At 39.9% G+C, this 21,516-nt stretch overlaps 2 protein-coding genes across 4 annotated transcripts in view; one reads left to right on the forward strand and one right to left on the reverse strand.

Moving 5' to 3' along the window:
* Nucleotides 1-11,784, forward strand: part of grm2b (glutamate receptor, metabotropic 2b) — a 34,860-nt gene extending 23,076 nt beyond the window's left edge. The window contains exons 3-7 of one of the 2 annotated variants that reach the window (XM_008408722.3): nt 662-1,499; nt 5,229-6,292; nt 9,141-9,324; nt 10,834-10,874; nt 11,103-11,192. In XM_008408722.3, coding sequence (XP_008406944.2) covers nt 662-1,499; nt 5,229-6,292; nt 9,141-9,324; nt 10,834-10,859 — 2,112 coding nt within the window. In that variant the 3' untranslated portion in view covers nt 10,860-10,874; nt 11,103-11,192. Of the gene's footprint in view, nt 1-661; nt 1,500-5,228; nt 6,293-9,140; nt 9,325-10,833; nt 10,875-11,102 lie in introns of both variants that reach the window. The other variant, XM_008408721.3, reaches the window with a different exon arrangement.
* Nucleotides 11,785-14,525: 2,741 nt separating this feature from the next.
* On the reverse strand, nt 14,526-21,511 carry rrp9 (ribosomal RNA processing 9, U3 small nucleolar RNA binding protein). 2 transcript variants are annotated; one of them, XM_008408724.3, is made up of 15 exons: nt 21,217-21,511; nt 21,024-21,118; nt 19,949-20,061; nt 19,793-19,860; nt 19,374-19,415; nt 19,140-19,266; nt 18,928-19,052; nt 18,715-18,807; nt 18,506-18,606; nt 18,284-18,418; nt 16,602-16,664; nt 16,322-16,479; nt 15,447-15,526; nt 14,965-15,038; nt 14,526-14,671 (listed from the first exon to the last, which is right to left on the reverse strand). In XM_008408724.3, the coding sequence occupies exons 1-15, from the start codon at nt 21,301-21,303 to the stop codon at nt 14,569-14,571; spliced, it is 1,464 nt and encodes a 487-aa protein (XP_008406946.1). In that variant the 5' UTR covers nt 21,304-21,511; the 3' UTR covers nt 14,526-14,568. The 2 variants fall into 2 exon arrangements, with proteins under 2 accessions (XP_008406946.1, XP_008406947.1); XM_008408725.3 differs by having other exon boundaries at nt 16,334-16,479; nt 21,217-21,503.
* Between the last annotated feature and the right edge of the window lie 5 nt (nt 21,512-21,516).

Genomic DNA, 21,516 nt, shown 5'->3' on the forward strand with positions numbered 1-21,516 from the left:
ATCAACAGGGAAGACAGGACAGAGACTCACAGGAAAAACGGGACTAAACACATAAAATCTCAAAATAACTACACAGAAAAACACAGATCACAACAATTTTAAATGATTGAGTTTTAATATTGTCTATTTTTTACTTTGTCTAGCAACCATATTTGTCTACTAAACTTAGTAAATAAAGGTTTAAGAAATGATACATAAATACTCATATAACATAGAAGCACTTGCAAGCACTTGCAACACAGATGCATTTGCAAGGTAAAAACTAGGCCCACCAGAAAAAGGATCCTTGAGATAATTGAGTTACTTGACAAACTATTTATATGGCCTGAGATTTTTGGTCACATTTCAAACACAAATGTTAATGTATTTTATTTGACTTTTATGTAATGACCTAAAACATAATAATTTTAGCCTATTGTCAAAATGGGATGTATGGCAAAAAAAAAAAAAGACAGGACAGCGAACCAGATTTTTCAAGGCACTGTACGTCAATACAGTAGTTTGTACTATTGTTTTTATGTTCTTTGTGATGTATGTAACAAGTCTGTCTTGTAAATCACACAGTGAGTCTCAAGAGATTTTTCTTCTATAAAGGATTATGCAATAAATGTTTTAAACGTTGCAAAGAAAGCCTTATAAAAATTCTGTTCCACTTTTTCAGGTGGCCAACCTCCTACGTCTGTTCCAAATTCCTCAGATCAGCTACGCCTCCACAAGTGCAAAGCTCAGTGACAAATCTCGCTATGACTACTTCGCCCGCACTGTGCCCCCAGACTTCTACCAGGCCAAGGCCATGGCTGACATCCTGCAGTACTTCAACTGGTCCTATGTGTCGACAGTTGCGTCAGAGGGTGACTATGGCGAGACTGGCATCGATGCCTTCCAACAGGAGGCCCGCGAGCACCAAATCTGCATCGCCACGTCAGCCAAAGTGAGTCGCTCCATGAACCGGCAGGGCTACGAGAACGTGATCCGCTCTCTGAAGCAGAAGTCCAGTGCTAAGGTGGTGATCCTGTTCACCCGCAGCGAGGACGCCCGCGAACTGCTGTCAGCTGCTGCTCGAATGAACACCTCATTTATCTGGGTGGCCAGTGATGGATGGGGAGCGCAAGAGAGTGTGGTGAGGGGCAGTGAGACTGCAGCAGATGGGGCTTTCACCATTGAACTGGCCTCCTACCCAATCAGAGAGTTTCAAGACTATTTCACAAAGCTGAACCCATACACCAACACGAGGAACCCATGGTTTAAGGAGTTCTGGGAGCACCACTTCGCCTGCAGCCTTCAGGAGGCCAGCTGCAGTGAACGCAGCTTACGAGACAGAACCTTTGAGCACGAGTCCAAGATCATGTTTGTGGTGAACGCTGTTTATGCCATGGCCTACGCTCTGCATAACATGAGGCAAGCAGTATGCTCCAACACATCTAAGGGCTGTGAGGCCTTGAAACCAGGTAATGGAAAAAGGCTCTACAAAGAGTTCATCCTGAAGACTAAGTTTGAAGGTGAGTAAACTGCCGACAGCAAACACAGGTACAAAATATCTTAGTCTAACGTGGTAACATGCAAGAGTTGAACTGTAAGTATTAAAATATTATTTAGGTGAAATGTATACCATCACTTATTATGGGCATGGATATTTTTAGAAATTTAATTCAGAAAAAAAATATCTTTTGTGTTATTGCATGCTTAAAAGTTGGCTCAGTGCCAGGATAGCAACCAGTTGAAATGGGTTCTGTCAGTTCTGATAATATCCAGACAGAATTAAGGCAGAAGCTTGCCGATTGCCACAAAAGGTTTTGGTTCTTTGCAACTGTCGAAATGACTTTAATGCAATTATTTATGTAAGTTAGGATTGTGAATCACTGTTTTGTGGTCTGTCTGATTCATTTTAGATAAACAAAGCAATGTGCATGATATGAGTCAGTTCATCCTTCTGAATTTAAGGCCCAAAGTTTGATCTTTTCACAGCTGCTCCACCAATTTGCATATGCATCTGCGTGTGCATCCGCATATCTAAGTTAATCTTTTGCATCCCTAGTGGTTGTATATGTATATATTAAAGACTGTAGACAGAACTTTGACTCAGTGTAAATGAGAGGAAAATTCAAACAGAAAACGGGCAATATTATCCAGTTTTCTGCATATCATTTCAGCTTTTCCGTTACAGTCATTCCAGACTTCAGAAAACTCAAACGTCTCTTTAAATTAAGCTTTTATGCACCCTTAAGATGGGTGCATGTAAAGTTCTATAATTTCTATAGCACATGTAATTAAATAAAAATGTAATAAATGTTATCTGATTCCAGCACTGCTGCCTTGCTGCAAGAAGGTTCTGGGTTTGATTCCCGGTCCGGGGTCTTTCTGCATGGAGTTTGCATGTTCTCCCTGTGCATGTGTGGGTTTTCTCCGGGTACTCCGGCTTCCTCCCACAGTCCAAAAACATGACTGTCAGGTTAATTAGTCTCTCTAAATTCTCCCTAGGTGTGAGTGTGTGTGTGCATGGCTGTTTGTCCTGTGTGTCTCTGTGTTGCCCTGCGACAGACTGGCGACCTGTCCAGGGTGACCCCTGTAACTTGCCCGAAATGTCTCGCTGGAGCTAGGCACCAGAAAACCCCTCCTGACCCCACTAAGGACAAGGTGTAAAGAAAATGGATGGATGTATGGTTAACTGATTCTGTACACAATATCAACATAATAAAATGCAGAAACTCAAAGAATTATCCTTTCAATGAACATTTATCACACCACAAAATAATAAAAACAAAAACCAAAACAAAATACATCAATATTATTTTATGCAGAAAACTTTACCAGAAGTCACAAGAGACACATGGAAACTCACATAAAAAATAAAAATAAATAAATAAAGATAGGGCTACAAAGAGGCCACACAAGTGTTGGATATACACTGAGTTCATACAGTCTGGGAGAGTCAGAAAGGTTTGAGTCGGGTTATGAATACAGATAGATTTTTATTGACATCAGTTCTGCGGGCAGCCTGCAAAAGATCACCTGAAATATCCTTTTCCTCTACCATTAGAAGATTGAAAACTTTGAGGAGAGCACAAGTCAGGATTGTTCTATACTTAAAAAAGGATATTTTGAAAATTATTTCTTACAACAATATCCCTTGTTCTACTGGGGAAACTGACAACTCTCATGTGGGCAGTGACAGGGGTGTGGTTAGTAGGAACAACCCCCCTAATCTGAACTCGAGTGGTGATCTGTTGTTGGACTTCTGTGCTTGTCATGGATTGTCCATAACGAAAGCCATGTTCAGGCATAAGAGTGTCCATATGTGCACTTGGCATCATGACATTCTAGGCCACAGTTCAATGATCGATTTTGTATTCGTGTCAAAGGATCTGCGGCCACATGTCTTGGACACTCAGGTGAAGAGAGCTATCCACTGATGGTGAGTGAGTTGGCTCACTGGTAGTGAGTTGGCTCCGGTGGTCCACTATCTGGTGTCTCAGGAGGGGGAAGGAATACGGCACCAACTCTGTTTATAGTGGGGATGGTGTGCTGCTGACCTCAACTCAAGATGCTGTGGGCAGGTGGGTAGAATACTTCAATGACCTCCTCAGTCTCACCAGCATGGCTTCCAATGAGGAAGCAGAACCTGGTGACAGCCTCTTAAGGGTGACCCCTCTTCAATAAGTTTAAAAACTTATTGAGGAGTTCTGGAGAGGAGGGTCCATCGGATAGTCGAACCTCAGATTCAGGAGGAACGGTGTGGTTTTTGTCCCAGTTGTGGAGCACTGGACCAGCTCTACATCCTCAGTAGGGTCCTGGAGGGTGCGTGGGAGTTCACCCAATCAGTCTACATGTGTTTTGTGGACTTGGAAAATGTGTACGACCGTGTCCCTTGGGGAGCCCTGTGAGTGATTCTCCGGGAGTATAGTGCTCCCTGTGTGGCCGGTGTCAGAGTCCGGTCCGTATTGCCACCAGTAAGTTGGACTTGTTTCCAGTGAGAGTCAGACTCTGCTAAGCCTGCCCTTTGTCACCATTTCTGTTTATTACCACATCATCTGCATAAAGCAGCCTGTTGGCTTCATCAGGTCATGAGCTACAACTTTCACTGGAGTGGTACGCAGCCAAGTGTGAAGCTGCCGGGATGAGGATCAGTGCCTCCACATCCGAAGCCATGGTCTTCAGCTGGAAAAGGGTAGAGTGCCTTCTCTGGGTTGGGGAGGATGTCCTGTCCCAACTGTAAGAGTTTATCTCGGGATCTTGTTCATGAATGAGGAAAAAAAGGAGCGGGAGATCGACAGATTTACCGGTCGATCTATGTTCCTACCCTCATCTATGGTCATGACCGAAAGAATGAGGTCATGGATACAAGCGGCCAAAATTAGTTTTCTCCGTAGGGAGTCTGGGCTCTCCCTTAGAGATAGGGTGAGAAGCTCGGTCATCCCAGAGGAACTCAGAGTAGAGCCACTGTTCCTTCACATCAAGAGGAGTCTGGTTATAATGCCTCCTGGACACCTCAATCGTCAGGTCTTTTGGGCACGTCCCACAGGGTGGAGACCCCTGGGAAGACCCAGGACACGCTGGAGGGACTATGTTTCTCGGCTGGCCTGGGAACACCTTGGGATTCCCCTGGAGTAGCTGGAAGAAGTGACTGGGGAGAGAGAAGTTTGGGCATCCCTACTTAGGCTTCTAACCCCACAACCCGACTCCAGATAAGCGGAAGAAGATGGATGGATGGATGAATACCTGCTCGGAAGTCTTCAACAAAATTCTGAAATTCAAAGCAAAATATGATTGAGAAATAAGGTGGATAAGTTATATCCTGCTGAGTAGGAAACTCTTAATGCTAAAGACTGATGAGAAAATGTTCCTTTTTGTGTTTACTGTAGTGGCAAAAGCAATAAGACATGCAGCCTCTGCTGGGTTACTTTGTTTTTACGAATGAGCTTTCCCAATGAGTGTGACATTCTATGTGACCAGAGTTCGAAAGTAAAAGGCTTTAAAGAAAGAAGAGAGAGGAGATGTCAGGATTGGAGTCATAACAAATGGTCAAGTCATAGTTGGAGGGAAGAAAATGATCTGGACTAGATCTGCATTAATAATTGTTATCATTTAAACAGATTCATTTCCCAAAACAGCTGTAGTATTTAAAAAAAAAAGAATAACATCTAGTTACAAAGTCAGCTGTACACGGAAATGTTACATTTAGCATTACTGTAAATAACTGTATGCACTGCTGTCTTTCTGCTTTCCACCAGCTCCTTTCAGACCCGCGGACACAGACAGCATGGTGCGCTTTGATACTATGGGCGACAGCATCAGTCGCTACAACATCTTTAACTACCACAAAGAAAATGGCAAATTTCTATATAGGAAAGTTGGCTACTGGGACAACATATTGATCCTGAACACCAGCTCGATACCTTGGTTTGGCGTGGCTACTCCCACTTCCCAGTGCAGTGACCCATGCAAAAGGAATGAGGTGAAGAGCATGCAGCCTGGAGACATGTGCTGCTGGATATGCATCCCATGCCAGTCCTACCAGTACCTGCACGACGAGCACACCTGTGCTGACTGCAGTTTTGGTCAGTGGCCGTTGGCTAATTTGACCGGGTGTTATGATCTGCCTGAAGAGTACATCCACTGGGAGGATGCTTGGGCTATCGGGCCTGTTACAATCTCGTGCCTGGGCATAATGTGTACTCTGGCAGTTGTGGGCATTTTTGTTAAGAACAATGAAACCCCTATAGTCAAAGCAAGTGGACGTGAGCTGTCCTACATCCTCTTAATGGGAGTTCTCATGTGCTACAGCATGACCTTCATCTATATTACAAAACCTTCCACTGCTGTCTGCACATTGCGAAGACTTGGCTTGGGGACCTCATTTGCTGTATGCTACTCTGCCTTGCTAACAAAGACCAACCGCATTGCTAGGATCTTCAGCAGTGTGAGAGATGGAGCCCAGCGGCTGCGCTTCATCAGCCCGGCTTCCCAAGTGGCGATATGCTGTGGTCTCATCTCCTGCCAGCTGCTTGTGGCCCTTATCTGGCTCCTGGCTGAATTTCCCGGAATCCAGAAGGAAATTAGCCCGGATAGACGAGACGTGGTCACCCTCAAGTGTGTCAGCAAGGACAGCAGCATGCTCGCGTCACTCTCCTACAACTGCATCCTCATCATCCTCTGCACCGTATACGCCTTCAAGACGAGGAAGTGTCCAGAAAACTTCAACGAGGCCAAGTTCATCGGGTTTACAATGTACACCACCTGCATCATCTGGCTGGCTTTCCAACCCATATTCTTTGTCACTGCCAGTGACTACAGGGTAATTATGCCTGCAATTATTTTTTTTTTGTATGCATGAATAAAGTATTTAAAATCTTTGTTTCACTGCTGTAAGCTGCGGTGAAAGGATCTCCCGCCCCCCTCCCCAAAAATACTTTAGTGTCTGGTCTTTATATGTTAATCTTTGAATCGGTAGAAGAAGATTCGTGTGCAGACTGCATTTGATCTCCAGCACACAGACTCCTGAGAGGTTTTCTTTTCATGTCTACATAATGATCCTTCAAGAGAAGAACAAAGAGTTTGTAGACAGATGCTCCATAAATATATCAGCAAGTCAATAAAACAATGATTTCTAACCTGATTAACTTTACTCCAGCATTCTTTAATTGTAAGCATAAACTTATAGTAACTGTTAGTTTATAATAATTACTGAAAAGATGACATCCAAGGCTCTGTACATTTATTGGCACCAAAGATATAGAAAAGGAGCTCTTGATGTTGATTTTTGGTTTTATTTGAGGTCATCCCTGCTGATTATAATGATCCTTTCATTGTTGCAAGGAGCTGGTATCGGTCTCCGTTGGTCACTGAAGGATTCTGGCTATGAGTCTGGAAAGACGACTAAATGACCAAGAGTTCAGCATCGATTGATCAAGGTTTTAAATATTTAAATGTGTGTAGGGTGTACAAAATCATCATTATTAAAAGGATTGATGAGGAAGAACACAGTGGTTGTTTGTTTATTACGTTATCATAAATATTGCAATGTTATTACTTAACGTGGCATGTTATGGCGCTCCAAATGCAGTGATGGTTTAACTTTTGACTACATCATGCAAAACGGCAATACACAAATTATTTAAATATTCATTCTGAATCCACATGATATTTTGCAGCAGCACACAAACCAGGCACCTCAAAGCAAGACATAACAAAAACCAGCATACATTAGGGTGTAAAAATGACAGAGCATATGAGCAGAGTGCTGGAGCCTTATTGACCCATGGCTGCTGCTGCAGTGTTTTGGTCAAGGTGTGTATCCAGGCCTTTGTCGTGCAAACAGCATGGGAGGGAACGTTGGGGGTGGCTTTGAGATTATGCTTTGAGTCTGTCATTATGGGGAGCCTCAGCCTTTTCATGTCAGTCATAATAAAATCATCAACCGACATGAAAACCAATAGGCACCTGCGCTGATGCTGTCTGAACATTTTCCAAGATACAGCTTCAGCAAAATATTAATGAACTAAAGGAGACGTATGAAACTGCAGCAGAGAACCGAAGAGCGTTTTATTACAGCAATGATGGTCCTAATTAACTAGTCTCAGTTTGGAGTTAGGTAGCTTGGAAAAGTTTAGGCCTAGTTGCTCCCTGAATGACAATGAACTTAAATTTACCAGACAAGATTCACGTGAAGATAATAATTCACAACCTGGGGGTGTGAATTATTCAAATCGTTTTTTTTTTTCCTGTGTATTTCTTTTCTAATTCACAATAATCGCTGCAGAAGTAACAAGTTCCTGCGGTGTGTAAACCAAGTAATTAAATATTCACATATTGTTTTGTTCTCAAGTATGCACTAGAACTTTTATACCACTAAATAAATTCTACAGCTGCCCATTGCATTCAGAATGAACCTGATTACTAAATGGAGTCCTATCTGTGTAATTTGACCTCTGTATAAATTTGGCTATTCAGTGAAGGACTTGAAGATTTGCTAGAGAATGTTAGTGAACAAACAGAATAATGAAGACAAAGGAACCCTGCAGACAAGCCAGGGATAAAGCTGTGAAGAGGTCAAATGGAAGAGAGGTGCGCAGATTGCCACTGTTAAAGAAAGCCGTCAGAAATCTATTGAAATGGGAATTACAAAGCAGGTTTCACACATTCAGCTGTCCATAATATGAGTTAACTTTCACAACACAAAGAGATTAGGAGCCGCAGACAAAGTGGTTTGTTTGACTGACCATCCCAGTGGCACTCCTGCTAATTGACTTTGGAAGTAAAAAATCAGTGACGTTTTTTTTTTCTTTTTTCCAAACTTCAGCAGTGCCTTTGTTGTGTCTGTGTGTTTGGGGAGGATTTTCACTTCACACTGCGGTTCTGCAAATAGAAGTCCCTGGACTGCAGGGGTAACCAGTGGGGTGGGAAGAGATGGAGCTCAGGAAGATGACCCCAGCAGTCAGCTCACATTAGCAGCTGAAAAATGACTAACAAAGCAACAGACTGTCTGGGAAAGCCAGCTGTGCTTAGCTCGTATTCTTCTTCTTGCCCTCGTATTCATGTGCATGCAAATCCACGATTAGAATTGCTAACATACATAGCTGACGACCTCATACTCATTCATAATTGGAAATGGAAATGTAATGCATAATTGAGGAACATCAACTAGTTGACATATAGGGCCCGGTGGATTCTCATTTGACTGGTAAAATAAGTCAAGTTTTAGTAGAAGTACTTGAGTTTTAACTGACAACTAGACGTTTTCTAAACAATCATCCCAAATGGTTGTTGCAGAGGCATCTTCTGGCAATAACCTAATTGGCTAGTCCATATGTTCTCAATGAATATCCTTTCGACACTCAGGTCATGTTTGGTTTTACAAATGATTCTTGGAAGTGAACAGATTGCTTGAATTCCTTTGGGGAAGGTATCAAAGGGGTGAAAAGCAGATCTAGGGATTTGTGAGCAACCGGAGCAAGAAATAAAAGTTCCAAGTGAACAGATTTGATCAAAGGCCTGTGTGCTGGGTGTGTGTGTGTGTGTGTGTGTGTGTGTGTGTGTGTGTGTGTGTGTGTGTGAGTAGCGCTGCCTTTGAACAAACTTTACCGGCGCTTTTGAAGACAGATTGCAGGTTGATGTTTCTAACACAGCCTCCTCTTTCTGTGTAGGTGCAGACCACCACCATGTGCATCTCCGTCAGCCTGAGCGGCTCAGTGGTTCTTGGCTGCATGTTTTTCCCTAAAATCCACATCATCCTGTTCCATCCCCATAAAAACGTGGCCACGCTCAGACTCGCGGGCCAACGCCGCAGCACCTGCGTATCTGCACCGACCGTCGCCCACTTCCCAAGAGGTACAAACACAAAGCACACCGAATAAGATAACACACGAAAGCTGTTGGAAAACAGAACCAGTTTGAATAAATATAGAAAAAAATGTGTCAACAATTCAGTGAAGCTTTTTCACAATCCTGTTCAATTGAGGAAAAAATGGATTTCGGTTCAATGGCAAAGTAACTTCTGATTTGTGGGAATTTTCCTGCATGCCGATTTGTACAATAAAACAAAAACAACAGCGTGCGGAGTCTTTTTGAAGAATGCATTCAAATTCTGAATTTAGGGGATCCAGATGTATTCATTGTTAGTTGTTTGGACGCTTGAATTTGGAACACATATGCAATAGAAAAAGTAATGCATACCTGTTCTGAAAGGAAGTCGCATCCAGGTGCTGAGATAAGAAAAGCTTATCTCAGCACAACAAAAACATTCAGAGTGGAAAAGCTTCACCAATATCAGCATTTAAAACTCATTATGTGGCACCTCATTTGTGAAATGTGTGGACCAACAACAATGGCTTTCCAGGCAACAAGCAGAGAATTAAAAAAACAAAAAAAAGGCAGCGATCCCAGCCAGTCAGCGAGCCGAGAAATTACCCAGCAGATTACAAAAGAGAGATATAGTGTTTTAATTAGTCAGCTTTACGGGTTCCTGGGTGGCATGTGTGCTCTGTTCATCCAGCTCAGGCCAGCTTTCTGTGTTTATGGTCTGTAATGTTAACAACAACTTTATGGTCATTAAAGTTACTTTTACAACCAGAATAATCAGAATAACTGATAGATTATGGTGCAGGACAGTACAAGTTATTTGAGGTGGTAAAAAACAAACAAACATGTAATTGTAATTCAAGAAAATTACATTTCTTACTATAAGTTTGTACTGGCGGTGCTGTTTAGGTTGGGAAGGAAACATAGTAAATATTTGCCAAAGGCATAGCAAGCCCTTTGATTTATTATTATTATTTTTTTTCACATTTTGTCGTGTTGTAACAACACATTTCAGTGTGTTTTTTTTAATGAGTGAAGTGGAAAGAAAATTAGTTTTCCATAATTTTACCGAAACCACCCCACCTAAAAACTTCTGAAAGGTGCAGTGTGCATTTCTATTCAGCCCATTTTAGTCCAACACCCCTAAATTGAACCCAGTGTTACCAACTGTTTACAGAAGTAGCATGGTGTGTAGTCCGTAAACTAATCTCACTATAAATACAACTTTCTGTAAGTGAACTAAACTGACAGGCTAAGTAAGGATAGTATTAAACAGAGAATCAGTGGAAATGCCCATGGTGACTCTGGAGGAGCTGCAAAGATCCACACAAGATTGGGAAGAAGAAAGCAATTGAACAAAGGCTTTTTACAGTTTGCCAGTTTGTAAGTGAAACTATCGGAACTGAAAATATTTATTTGTCTTTAGTAAAATAACTTCATGTATACCAAACCTTGTCAAATCCAAGGGGTCACATTAGAAAGTGTTTGTTAACAGAGCAGCTTTGTTTTTCATTTTCACGTGGATCTATTGTTTTACAGGTTTACCTGGCCAAGTTGGATTTTAGCTGCATTGTATGAAGGTGGATATATAAACCAGTTATCAGTGCTTTATAATTTATACTTTGGCCATAATATTCTCTCTTTAAAAAAAAATCATCCTAAAGCCTAACAGCTTTCGAATAATACCTCATGCCCATCTCCATCCTGTTACTCACAGCTTTTGTCTCTGGTTCTCGCTTCGCATCAGTAAAATAGAGAGGAAAACCAAACATGCAGCCTGGCTAACATCACTACTTCTGCTCTCTCAGAAACAGTTTCCAACTACGTGCCAGCAGTCTGTAACGGCCGCGAGGTGGTGGACTCCACAACGTCCTCCTTGTGAAGAGGTTCCTCTGAAAGCACAAGAGACCAACCATCCCCAGCATCAGCCGTCCTTCCGTCAAACATGGCCCATAACTACGACGGGAGCCGTCTCCCTTCCCTGGACACCTCGCATGTTGCAGAGAGATAACGGTCAGGGTAGAACGACTGGCAGCGACGAGAGCAACTCTAACTGTGAAAGCTAAAAGATGTTCAAGCTTATGTAACAACTGTAAAGCCTTTTTTTTTGTATAGATTTTAAACGCTGTGATCGCCTTTGGTTTACAGATAGATGTGATTACCTGCACCGTGCCTTGTCTTTAAAGAGTCTTATTGTGACATGGGTGGTTGTGAAGCAATAGTGTAATACAAAATGCTGTTCTTATCTAGTCCTAACAGTGTTGTGAATATATCCAAATGTTTTAGACATTGTCAAATAAAATAAAAAAAGATGCTTTGAAGTGATTTTAGCCCTTCTGTTAAAAAATAAATGTGTGACTAACCATAGTGAATGATGAAAAGTAGACACTATAAAGGACATGTGTTACTGTAGACTAGATTGAAAGTGTGTTTTCTTGTAATTAATGTAAATAAGATGTTTTTTAAATTAAAAACTCAGTTTTACTCGAAGCCAGCTTTGACACGTAGTTTTTTTTCCTCATTTTGTTGGGATGTTTTTCTTACCGTTTTTCACAAGAACAATAATAAATGCTGCAATATTGTTAAAAAAAGTTGGATTTTTGTGTATTTAGCTAAAACTTTAATATATAACTAAATTTAATAGCGCTTCAAACTAGTTGTAACTATTTCTATTCAACAGGCAGTAGTAACACTGCTATAATACCCTAAGTACATTTAAATTTAACTGCTTATTCATGTGTTTTCAGCTTAATTAATAACTGGCTTATTGACAATTTTTCAGGTGTATCTGCAGTGTTTATACAAGTCACATTGAGTTAAATTTAAGACTTTTTGGATAGAATTTAAATTAAGACAAACTTAAATGATAAATTACAGAAGAATATACACTGCTCAAAAAAATAAAGGGAACACTTAAACAACACAATATAACTCCAAGTAAATCAAACTTCTGTGAAATCAAACTGTCCACTTAGGAAGCAACACTGATTGACAACGGGGACCCTCGTCGGGTCAATCAGTGTTGCTTCCTAAGTGGACAGTTTGATTTCACAGAAGTTTGATTTACTTGGAGTTATATTGTGTTGTTTAAGTGTTCCCTTTATTTTTTTGAGCAGTATATTTACTCAGTGATCTTATATACTTGAGCTAAATGTAGCTTCACATACATGTGGTTTTCATCTCTTGCATACAAGGTAGCCTAGATACTAACTCGTATTGCATAGTGCAAAACCTTATTGTATTTACTGATGCCAGCTTTAGAAATTTCAGTATTTAGGCTAATATACTCATCTTCAACAGGTAGTTGTAGGTGAAGTAATATGAAATCTTTGCTATTAAATTAAAGCACAATGAGTTATTTTCACCAGTCTTTTACGAGGTCACACAGAGGACTGAATGTCTGATGATATTTAGCTGATACTAGGCCTTTTAGTTACTGCTGTTCAAAAATAATTACAGAAAAGCTACGTTTCAGAACAGCCTTTATTTCAATGAACACAAATGCATTGGGATAATTTTACGGTATGTTCCAAATGAAAACATAAACCAAATGTGTCATCACTTGGAAAGAGACAAAAAAAAATAAAAAATAAGACTGAAATGTCAGGTTCTGGATTTTTCCTCACATCTTCAAAACGTTACTGCATAAACAAAGGCTGGAGGATATAGTTTCTGTGAATTTGTAAATTAATAGTTCTTAAACCACTTCTTTTTTTAACTTCTCTGCATGTTTTCACAGAGTTAACCTGTTTCTGGCACATAAAGACATACTGCAGTCCTTCCTATGCGTTTCTTTGTCTCAGAAATTACTTGGCTGAAGGTCTGGTGATGAGGCTGGCCACTCCATGAGGTTAAACTTGGTGTGTTTTAGGATTACTTCTTTGTTTCAATGCCATTTTTTCCCCCCAGCATGAAGCAACATTTCTTCATTCCTGGTATAAAATCAAATAATATGAGAAACACTCCCATTCCATGATGCCCAAGCCACCATGCTTCACAGTGGTGGATGTATTCTGATTCAAAAGAATCTCATCTTCATATACCCTTCAATATTGTGAATATTTTTTCTTTAGCAAATTCTAACATGTTTTTCTAACACTATGACTTCGTGGGCACTCTTGGCCAATATTTTGGTTTCAGATAAGCATCTTCTCATTGTTACATTACCCAAAACTTACATCCTACAGTTGCCTTGGGGCCAATAGGTAACTGTAGATTTTATTTGATGACTCTGGAACTGACCACTGACTGACATTTTGGATATTCTTTGATCTTTTTAAAATGCAGTTTTCTTCCAGGTTCTCCTAGTTATGACATCTCACAAATTGTCTACCAATTTGAAGCCTTTGAGATGAACTTCTGCACTTTAATAGATTTTTTGATGAGGAATTTATTATAACCTGTATGTATAACCAGCTAACTTCCTCCTTCAGCTAAAAACGATGATTTAATCAAGTCAGGGATGCTTTACTAATATTTTGAACACACCCAGTAGTTCAGCTAAAGGCTTTTTGAAACCATTAAGTAACTTTAAATGTATTAAAAGGAAACAGCATTTGTCTGACTTCCTGCTTGGTTCATCACCACAGCTTTGAGATACCTTTTAATGTCATGAAGTGGAGAAATTCAGGGATTTTTAAATATAAGAATCAAAAGGCAGCTCATCTTTAGGGGGCTTATCTGGCACAAACAGCACCACCAGCCTCATGTCTAAGAGCAGAAACTCTTCTGCACAACAGAGATCGACATTTACATAAACACCACCTGAAACGCCAGCTCCAAGTCTGCAGTTAATACTTGCCAGGCAACAAATCTGCAAGAACCTGAAAACATTTTTACTAAACACAAATTAAGGAATGTGTGACTTTCAACGTCAGATGTTTAACTTCTTTGTCTATCAGTGTGAAGTTGATAGAATTGCAATAAGAACTTAAAATGCTCCCCATCAACAAATAATCTGGGAAATTGACACGGTGTTAATGTTTAGTTCTCTGAATAACCTGTACAGAGGCAGCTACCATGGATGGAAATGCAAAGACTCCTACAACGCAGCCTCTTCACACCTTTCATTCATCCCGGCGCAGTCGAACTCACCCACAAGGCTGTGATTCTTTCACAGAACATGAAGCTGCACTTCCATAAAAACAGCAAATACTGAAAAACGTAGTTAGTGGCTAAATAAAAACCCTCCAGGTTTTTCAAACTGCTTAAAAGTAGAGAAAACAAAGGGATTTACTGTAGGTTTTAAACATTTAATTTACAATACAAAGATCTTTATTCTGTCTGTTTTGCTTCTTCTGGATTTGATGGTTTTCTTTTTAGAGGAATGATATAAATCCCATTTTTGGCTTCTTTCAATCTCCACCATCGTCCCAATCTGTGCACAAAACAAAAGTCCACATACAATTTACAAGATTTTATTTTTTACAAAACTGTTGAAGAGCTGAAACATTCAGTGTTTCAGAGTCAGACTAATGAGGTTTAAAATGTTTCTCCTCTTATTTTTTTCACTATAAAATCTGTATTTGTTGTCGTTTAAATAAGTTTGGTGCATTTCTGTTACAGGAGTGGTTCAACACTGCCATCTAGAGAATATGCACAGACCAAGTATGCTTTCTGAGTTGCAGTCATAGATTTTTTTTCATGGCATCATGAACATTAGTTTGGTACCTGTGCTCCTGTCCGACTCCGGCCACCAAGAACTGCCCAGAGCTCGAAAACTTCAGACTGTTGATGAAACCAGACTAAAAAGGAGGACAGAAAACACATTCAGCAAGACTAATTGAACCCAAAAGTGAGTTATAATTCACATTGAAAAATATTTTATTGATCCCAGAGGGAATTTAAACAAATGCTAGTTTGAATCTGTATGTATGGTCATGGAAAAGATAATCTAAGCATCTGTGTTTATACAACTACAGAAGTTCATACTTTGTAGCAACAGTGTGCTGGACTGTTAATGGAGGTGGATGTGCATCTGTCAATTGTTCAGTCAAATTGAAGCAAAGGGTAAAAAATGATGAAGGGTGGGGGTGGGGGGAAGAGTTGGTGGTTCACAGTTGTAGCCGAGCTTAGCATACTATGTTTACATTAATGATAAAACTATTTTTAAAAGAATAACTTCAAAATAGGAGCAAGTTAAGCGATCTTACCACTGGCACGCTAAACAGAAGCCCCAGTCCACGGTAGTTCTGGCCACATTTCCACACATTCACCTGGGAATTGTGAGAACCTGCAGAGGAAACAATGGTTAGCGTATAAAGCACACACACCCAGTTTCAATGTAGGAAACCACAACAGAACCAAACGCATTACTTAAATACATATAAAATTTGAACACCCTAATATAATCAGTTCCTTAGGAAATGATCACATATGGATGTCTAGGTTTTATTTATCCCAGTAGAAGAACGTCATATAACTTCAGGTAAATACAACAAAAATCTCTGCGTTCTCTCTGGCAAACTTGAATCAGCTTTTCGTGTTTTTCTCTGAGGGCAAATGTTTCCTCGCCGCAAGCCTCCCATTAAAGTCAAACATCTCGTTGTACAGACATGCCTTTCCATGGTAACAGCAGTTAGAAGCTGCCTTAGGTATTTGATAAAATGTTGGGTTTTTGAAGACTTCTAACATTTTGTAGTCTGCTATTGAGGTGAATTTGCTCCAACCTGGGCATGTTGACAGTTTTTTGAATGTCTTTCATTAGCAGACAACTTTCTGTACAGCTCAAGACTTCTTTAAAAGTCTTACCACTCTGAAGCTGTCTTCTTTTTGAAGGACTCAAGAGATGTTTTAGTTTGGTTTCACCCTCCTTTCAACACTTTGAAGCACACAAGTTAAATGTTTGAGGTCTAGATGGGTAAATCTCCTTAATGATGCTGATTAACGATGCTCTTCTTGTGTGCAACACTCTTTAATCACCTACATTTGGGGTATTAGTAAAATTACTATTAAATTTCCACGTGTATGTGGTCTAATGCCTGGCGAATTGTTGAGGTATTAAAAAGCTCGTGAAGAGGACCCTCACAGCCAGAGGCACCTGAGGCTACGGTATCCGAATTGTGAAGCGCTGCCACCGAGGACACCCAATGAGGCTGCTCCAGCCCCGCATCGCCATGGCAGCCGTGAGCCTGCTTCACCGTGCCGAGAGGCTTCTTCTTGTTGACGCCCCAAAGAGACACTGAGCTGAGGTTGTTGAGAAAATGAAAAGAGGGCACAAACGAGAAATAAATGATCCTGGTAAACCACTAACATAAAGGGTGTGTGGACAAATGAGTGACCATGAATGTGAAAATAAAATCTCTTACCCGTCATCTGCTCCTGTTATCATGTGCTCCTCATTTATGAGCTGGATACAATCGATCGAACCCCTAAAGGACAAACAGAGGAAGACAATAACACCACTACAGTGTGTCCCTTTATAGCAACAAACAAATAAAATCATCAACATGGCTGTACATGGGTATAAAATAATTTTTTAAGTATTGTTGTATTGCATTATTCAGTAAAAAAGTGTCACACATTAGTGAGAACCTGTTACCCAACAGTAAAAATCATTTATGCATTTTATCATCTTATGTTTCAATTTATTTTAAATCGTTTTGTCAGCATCCTTTTATTTGATGTAACTTTTGCTTAAAAGCAACAGATACATTTTGTTTTGCCGTGTTGGCAGCTCCTTCATCCAGGCCGCAGTTGAAATGATGCGAGCACATTTCTAAATTGCTGATGATGTGCGTCCAACAGTAATGAAATGTTTATTGCTTGTTTCATAATTGACGACCGTATGAAGTTTTTATGGTGTAAGGCATTTTGAATTTCCTTGTTGCTGAAATGTGGTATACAAATGAACTTGACAAACAGAAGGCACAAACTTATTTAAAATATGTACATGCATATTAATAAATGAAATACAGCTGTGCCTTTTCTGTCTGATTTTTATTGCCACAAATGTTCAAATACATTTTTGTGAAAGAAGAGATTTTTTTTAACGCTTTCCAAAATTATATTTACCTCAGTTTATGATAAAATATTAAACCACGTGGATTTGTCAAATCTTACTCATATTACACACACTACTCACCAGCATGTGGTAAATACATATTTAAGATGTAATTCAGGTAATTTTAGCTCTGAAGTGGGTTTTTCCAGTTGCAGCTGTTTTGACAGTAACTAAATGTTACTGTTTCAAATTGAAAAACATTTCGCTTTCTCCTTCTGTTGTGGGCAATTTCTGCTATCAGGCTGAGAACAGGATGTCACACTGTGCTGAGTTTTTGCACAACAATAAATTCACAAAGATGGTTTTTCTGTCTCACTTTTCCTGTCACAACAGCTGCACACATCTGTATGCAGCAGCATAGGAAAGCTGAAAAGAGTGGAGCTGTGTTTTAGCCTTTTGAGGTTTCAACCTCTGTCTGTTACTGAACATGTCGGATTTTAAAAACTCAGGAGCTATTTCAAAGTCTAACACTGAAGCTAAAGATCTACGTTCTCTAGAAAATTCACCAGGCTTCTGCTCTAGCAATGCATACCTAATTTATATAAGATGCTTAAATGTAGAAAATTAAATGTGAACTCCAGAATTATGTTAGGTTTGTTTGCTCTCACAGATGCATCGTGATGTCGCCTCGGCTCCTAATTTCATTAAATATTTAAAAAATATATTATTTAATATTGGTCTTAAATCCTATAGGACAAATCACAATCATCTTAAAAAACATGTATAATACCTCGGCCACAAACTTCTGATCGGTGCATCTCTAATTATTACTTTTGGTGTGATTGCCACCTACTGGTTCACAATAGTTATTTCAACGCTTGATGCGACTTTTCTCATGTTTCTCTAGGTGGAGAAATCAAGAGGAAACGATATGTAAATCAGTGCAGCCAAGCGTAAGTGCACTAGCGTAAGCAATGAATTTCAACCAGTTAGTGCATTACAGACTGACAAAAAACAAGTTTAGGTCAGAGATCTACAGAAACCCACTCATGTCCGTGGAACACCAGCTGCGACTCCTCTGCTATCTTCCACACTCTGACGGTGCCGTCTCGCCCACCTGCAGTGACGCAGCGCTCACGGCTCAGACTGTCCAGTCCGGTGATCACATCCTGATGGCCGAACCTGCAAACGCAACGCCATTAGACTCAAACATAAGACACACACAAAAAAAACAGCTATAAAGGATTACTTTTCTGCCGAGCGACTTACAGAGTTTCCACGTATGCGTTCTCGTCTACGTTCCACACCTTGACTGAGCGGTCGTGAGAGGCGCTGTACAGATCATAAGTTCCCTTCCTGAATGAAAGGCCCTGAGATCCAAACATAAAGATGTTCATCTCTGCAACACCAAATTAAACCTGTGACACATTTTATAAGGGGAGAAGCTCTATAAAGCTTTGGGTAAAAGGAGAACGTACCGACACCGGGCCTTTGTGTCCTGTAAATTTATACAGATGTTTACACGTTTCTCCCTCCCAAATCATTATCAGATTGTTCATGTCTCCTGTGGCCTGAAGAGGTTTGAAAATGTCACTGTTACATTTAATGTGGCAGTTTTACAACACAGGTGTGATACACACGTTTCCATAACAAAATCAGGAATCAACAGAAGACAAAACACTTTTTCTCACCAGGTATTTCCCATCTGATGATATGGCCATACACAGGATGTGGGCCGTGTGTCCAACATGGCGGTCTTCTGTACCTTTTCTTCCACCATGTATTGTATGGAGCTTCTTTCCATTTTCAATATCCCCTGAAAATATAATTGAGCAAGATTTATTAACAGATTTACAGCCCAGTTTTTCCTCACTGCAGTTAAAATATATAGCCAAATACTAACATTTAATTATGGAGCAGTCTTTGGCAGCTGAGAAGATACATCTGTCATCAGGAGTTATAACCAGACACGTAATCGGTAGTTTGTGACCTCTTAGCACTCTGATCTCTGAAGCATCTGGTGGCATCAGCTTAAAAAAGAAAAGGAAAAAAAAAAAAAAAGAAATTAAATTAAATATATTATTTAAGAACCTTAGATATGTGTAGGTATTGAATGGAAAAACATTTCCACACTTACGTCTTTGGCTATGAGACGCTGTAGCTTTCCTTTCTGTTCAAGCTGAAATAAAATGAGAAACGGTAAGTGGAACAGAGAGAAGTTCAGCAAGAAAATATTTACAACTCAGCTGTTATGAGATTTTACAGAGTTTGTACATGTTTTCATGTCAAAAGTCCATATTTTGGGCCTGTACAACTACTCTACTAAACAATGGGTTAAATATACTTGTTAGAATAGTGCAAAGTACTTCTAGGGACTGTATCTACTGTATGTTCACCTGACTGCCAAATGGTACAACAGATAGAAAATAAAACATTAGAACAATAAAGCAGTGAAACTAGAAGTCTCGACAGACCAGACGTGTATTTTTGGTTAAAAAGTGTTTGCCTTTCTGTGGGTCTTCAGAAATTCCTAATCAACCAGAAGACACTTCTTACCACTTCTTCTTGAAGCCGTCCAGCTATCAGATCTGTCTCAAATGACTCATCTTCAGCTTTCTTTTCCTCTATGAAGAACAATTAATCTGTTAAAATCTTATATTAAACATTGCAAAGCTACAATTTACTAATATACAATAATGTACACAAGCCTACCTTCTTCTTTTAGTTGTTCAAGGTAAAGTTTAGCTAATCTGAGCTTCTTCTCCTGTGGAGTTTCCTCAAACTCAATCTCCTCTTTGGCCTGCCTTTTCTTGGACACGGTGGGACTACAGAGAAAAAAACAAGATAAACACACATCCTGAATCACAGTGAATCACTTGTTCTTAGGCATTCATTTACCCTTATTGGAATAGCAGAATGTGATTATATTTATCTTGCACTTTTTCATGTTGCAACCACAAAAATCAGTGTAGTTTTAGAAATTTGATACAAATTTAAGAGCACAACTGTGAAGTGGAAAGAGAACAAACTTTCACTGTAATTTCAGTATTCTGTGGAATATTTTTATGAGTTTTTCACATCTAGAGACAAACTTTGGTCCCATTCGTCTTCCTGTTGATTAGATGGAGATTTGCATGCCACCGATTCATTTAGGTCTGGACTTTGACTAGAGCATCCTAACACAGGAATGTTGTGGTGGCTTATGCCGTGTCACTGTAGCTCTGGCTGTGTTTTTCGAATGGTTCTCCTGCTGGAAGGTGAACCTTTGCTCCAGACTTCAGTCTTTTACAGGCTCTAATTTTTTTTTCCCCCCAGACTTGTCCTGTATTCAGCTCCATCCATTCTCTCCATCAACTCTGATCGGCTCACCTGTTGTTCCTCAAGAAAAACATATTGCCACCTGCGTATTCTGGTTGATTTACGGTGTTATTTTGCCATAAACAATGTTCATCCGTGTTCCTTACAGGAATTCTCATGGCTTTCCCTTCACGACTCTTTTCAAAAAGACCACATGTATTGAGTACATAAATAGTGGTTGTCATGAGAACAGATTCTGCCAAATAGATTGTGAACCTCTGCAATTGTGAATTAAGCCTGCAAAACATATCGCATGTATGTAAAACCCGCATGGACTTCAATAAATCATCAGCAAGCATGGATTCAGGAGATCTGTTCCAGGAACATGTTTTGTGCCAAACTACAATTTACATTTTCAGTAAATTTTTTTCAGTTAATTTCACCAGCAGAATCCAGAGTTCAACTTAAAAAGTAACTTCCTCTCTCTTACCTCTCCACCTCAGAGTCACTGGAAATCTCTTCATTGTATTTGCTGGTGGATTTCTTTGCTCGTATTTTGCTCTGTCCTCCTGAATCTCCATCAGCCTGCAGCAAAAGATAAAATCAACACATTTATTGAGCGCATAAACACGAACAGTTGCTAACATGACTTAGCTTGATTGCTAACAGTTAACTCAACTTACCTTCCGCTTTACCGCTACTGTTTCTTTGCCTTTTTTGGTCGTTTTAGGTTGTTTCCCTTTTGTCTTAATGAAAAAAGACGACGACATTGTGATATGTGACAAAAGACGTTCTAGAAAAAACTTTAGCTCTATCGCTGCTCAAGTTTCTCTTAGCAGGAACATTGAAGCCACATGTGTAGATCGCAACCAATGTGGTTGTCCATGCCCGGCCAGAAGAACAAATGCTGATTGGCTCGGAACCTTGCCAGCTTTAAAATGCCCCGCCTTTTCTCGGAAGAGTGATTTTTCATTGGTCGAATC

The sequence above is a fragment of the Poecilia reticulata genome, chromosome 5, assembly GCF_904066995.2.
Source record: "Poecilia reticulata chromosome 5, P_reticulata-male-v2, whole genome shotgun sequence".
NCBI classification, from domain to species: Eukaryota; Metazoa; Chordata; class Actinopteri; order Cyprinodontiformes; family Poeciliidae; genus Poecilia; species Poecilia reticulata.